Here is a 2500-nt window from a genome sequence, read left to right on the forward strand (position 1 = left end):
ATACAGGCACATAGAAGGACATGGAATGATGGCAAATCTGGTTAGCCCAGATTGTCCTGAAAAAAAACAAGATATAGCATGTGTATGTAGCCTTTATAATGACTGTGATATGAGCTTAAAAGTAAAGGCAGTAAAAATACCCCAAAAACGCCTAGGGTCCATAGGGTTAAGTTCATTAGTCGATCACTTCAAAATGCAGTGGGGTATTACGGGGTTTTGATAACTTTTGATAAGCTCGGTCCGATAATGATCCACAGACCTATAGTTTTGGAGGAGATGTCAAAAATGTGCTTTTCAAAAAATTCAAAATGGCTGAAAATCTAATAGGCAGACCTTGCTTTTGAGGTTTCTTGGTAGGGCACATTGAGCTGGACTTGTCTGTCAAATTTCAAAGCAATCTAACTTACAGTGAAGGAGTTATGAGTTTTTAAAGTTTACTGTGTTTGTTGCTCGGGCCCTAATAATTCCTTGCATTTCAATAGGGGCCTTGCACTGGTTGGTATTCGGACCCTGATAAGCTTCACATAAACAGCAGGGTTCTTGTACTTTAACTTTTGTGCTCAGGCGCTAATAAATTAGCACAAAAACAATAGGGCTTTTGGGCTTGAACCCTTAATTAAGAATAATGAATGACAAATTAATCAAAACTAAAGCTATCATCTTCACTGAAACAGTAGATAAAGTCAGCAGTGTATAATATTCATGCTTGTAATGAGCTCTTGTGTGTGTCACTGTCACTGTGATAGTGATGATGATAATGATGATGATGACAGTATTGACCTTATTGTCCTGCAGTACTCGCTGCCCTTACAGCTGATCAACAACACAGTGATGACTCAGTGGATGGAAATCTTCCGAACCATAATGGACCGAGACGTCCCAGCTGTAAGACGCGCCTACACGTGTGCGCGCGCGCACACACACACACACACACACACACACACACACACACACACACACACACACACAGATTGATCCACAGATGACATATAATCATACATGCAAACCTACACTGTAAAATATTTGACTGTACATTTACAGTAGGTTACTGGCTACTAGTTACATTGCTTTGACATTAAATTACTGTAATTTTTACAGTAAATTATTGTGAAATGGCAGCTGTATACTGTGATGTCACACTAGTTATGCCTTCATATTACTGTGATTTATCAGCATGCTCCTGCATAATTATTATGTTGAACTATAACCATACAGTTAAAGCCTGTTACATTACTGTGATATAACAGCACGTTCCTGTAAACTCTGTAACTACTAAGTACTGTAACTTCGCAGTTCATGTACATTTGATTACTGTGATTTAGCAATATTCTCCCATAGAATTACTGTATTTCACTGTAATGTTACAGTTGAACTCCATATATTACTGTGATATAGCAGTGTATCTCTGTAAAATTACTATATTTACCTAGTAAAAGCCTGCGAGGTGATAATAATGTAATTTATTGTGAAATACTACAGTTGCATATTCTAACTTCCTGGAAATAATTTGCAGTGTACACAATCAAATATCTCCCTAATGGCTCCACTGTTATTATTCATTCATTCATCTTCTAACTGCTTCATCCTCTTGAGGGTCGCGGGGGGGCTGGAGCCTATCCCAGCTGACATCGGGCGAGAGGCAGGGTACACCCTGGACAGGTCGCCAGACTATCGCAGGGCTGACACAAACAACCATTCACGCTCACATTCACACCTACGGACAATTTAGAGTTATCAATTAACCTAGTCCCCAATCTGCATGTCTTTGGACTGTGGGAGGAAGCCGGAGTGCCCGGAGAGAACCCACACTGACACGGGGAGAACATGCAAACTCCGCACAGAAGGGCTCCCACACCCAGGATCGAACCAGGAACCCTCTTGCTGTGAGGCGAGAGTGCTAACCACCACACCACCGTGCCGCCCCACTGTTATTATTGATGTTGTTATTATCATGATTATTATTATAATTCTTATTATTATGAACACTTATAATAGTGATGGTACTTACAATAACATTATCTTGAGGTGAGCAAAGTGTAATGGATACTAAAATGTAACTGAATCTAAGTGAAATCTGGCTGTGTTGTTCTCTTCCTCTGCTGGGTTTACAAGTTCCAAAAGCTGAACATAAAGTGTCTGTTTGTTAGGAGACGTTGGAGGTGGATGAGGACGACCGTCCAGAACTGGCATGGTGGAAGTGTAAGAAGTGGGCGTTACGCATCATCACCAGAATGTTTGAACGGTGAGTCCAGAGCTGCTCTTGTGTTACCAGAAAGCAGATCTGAATTTAGCAGTGGGACATTAGCAGCCATTCACATGCTTCTGCTCTGAATTACAGGTATGGAAGCCCAGGCAATGTGACAAAGGAGTACTACGAGTTTGCAGACTTTTTCCTGAAGACATATGCAATGGGCATACAGCAGGTTAGCATGTGTCACTGAAACATGAACATGTTGGTTGAGATTAGGGATCAGCAAGCTTCTCTAGGATGTCAGAGAGT

General features: G+C 41.0%; 1 protein-coding gene across 5 annotated transcripts in view; it reads left to right on the forward strand.

Moving 5' to 3' along the window:
• The window catches only part of ipo8 (importin 8), a 100998-nt gene that overhangs the window by 30521 nt on the left and 67977 nt on the right, over window positions 1–2500 (forward strand). For all 5 annotated transcript variants that reach the window (XR_007569345.1, XM_050036051.1, XM_050036048.1 and 2 more), the window contains exons 6-8: window positions 796–885; window positions 2148–2242; window positions 2339–2423. Coding sequence is in view for 4 of the 5 variants with exons in the window: in XM_050036051.1 (XP_049892008.1) it covers window positions 796–885; window positions 2148–2242; window positions 2339–2423 (270 nt within the window). In the remaining variant the exon portion in view is untranslated. The remainder of the gene's footprint in view (window positions 1–795; window positions 886–2147; window positions 2243–2338; window positions 2424–2500) is intronic.

Source organism: Epinephelus moara, chromosome 23 (genome assembly GCF_006386435.1).
Source record: "Epinephelus moara isolate mb chromosome 23, YSFRI_EMoa_1.0, whole genome shotgun sequence".
NCBI classification, from domain to species: Eukaryota; Metazoa; Chordata; class Actinopteri; order Perciformes; family Serranidae; genus Epinephelus; species Epinephelus moara.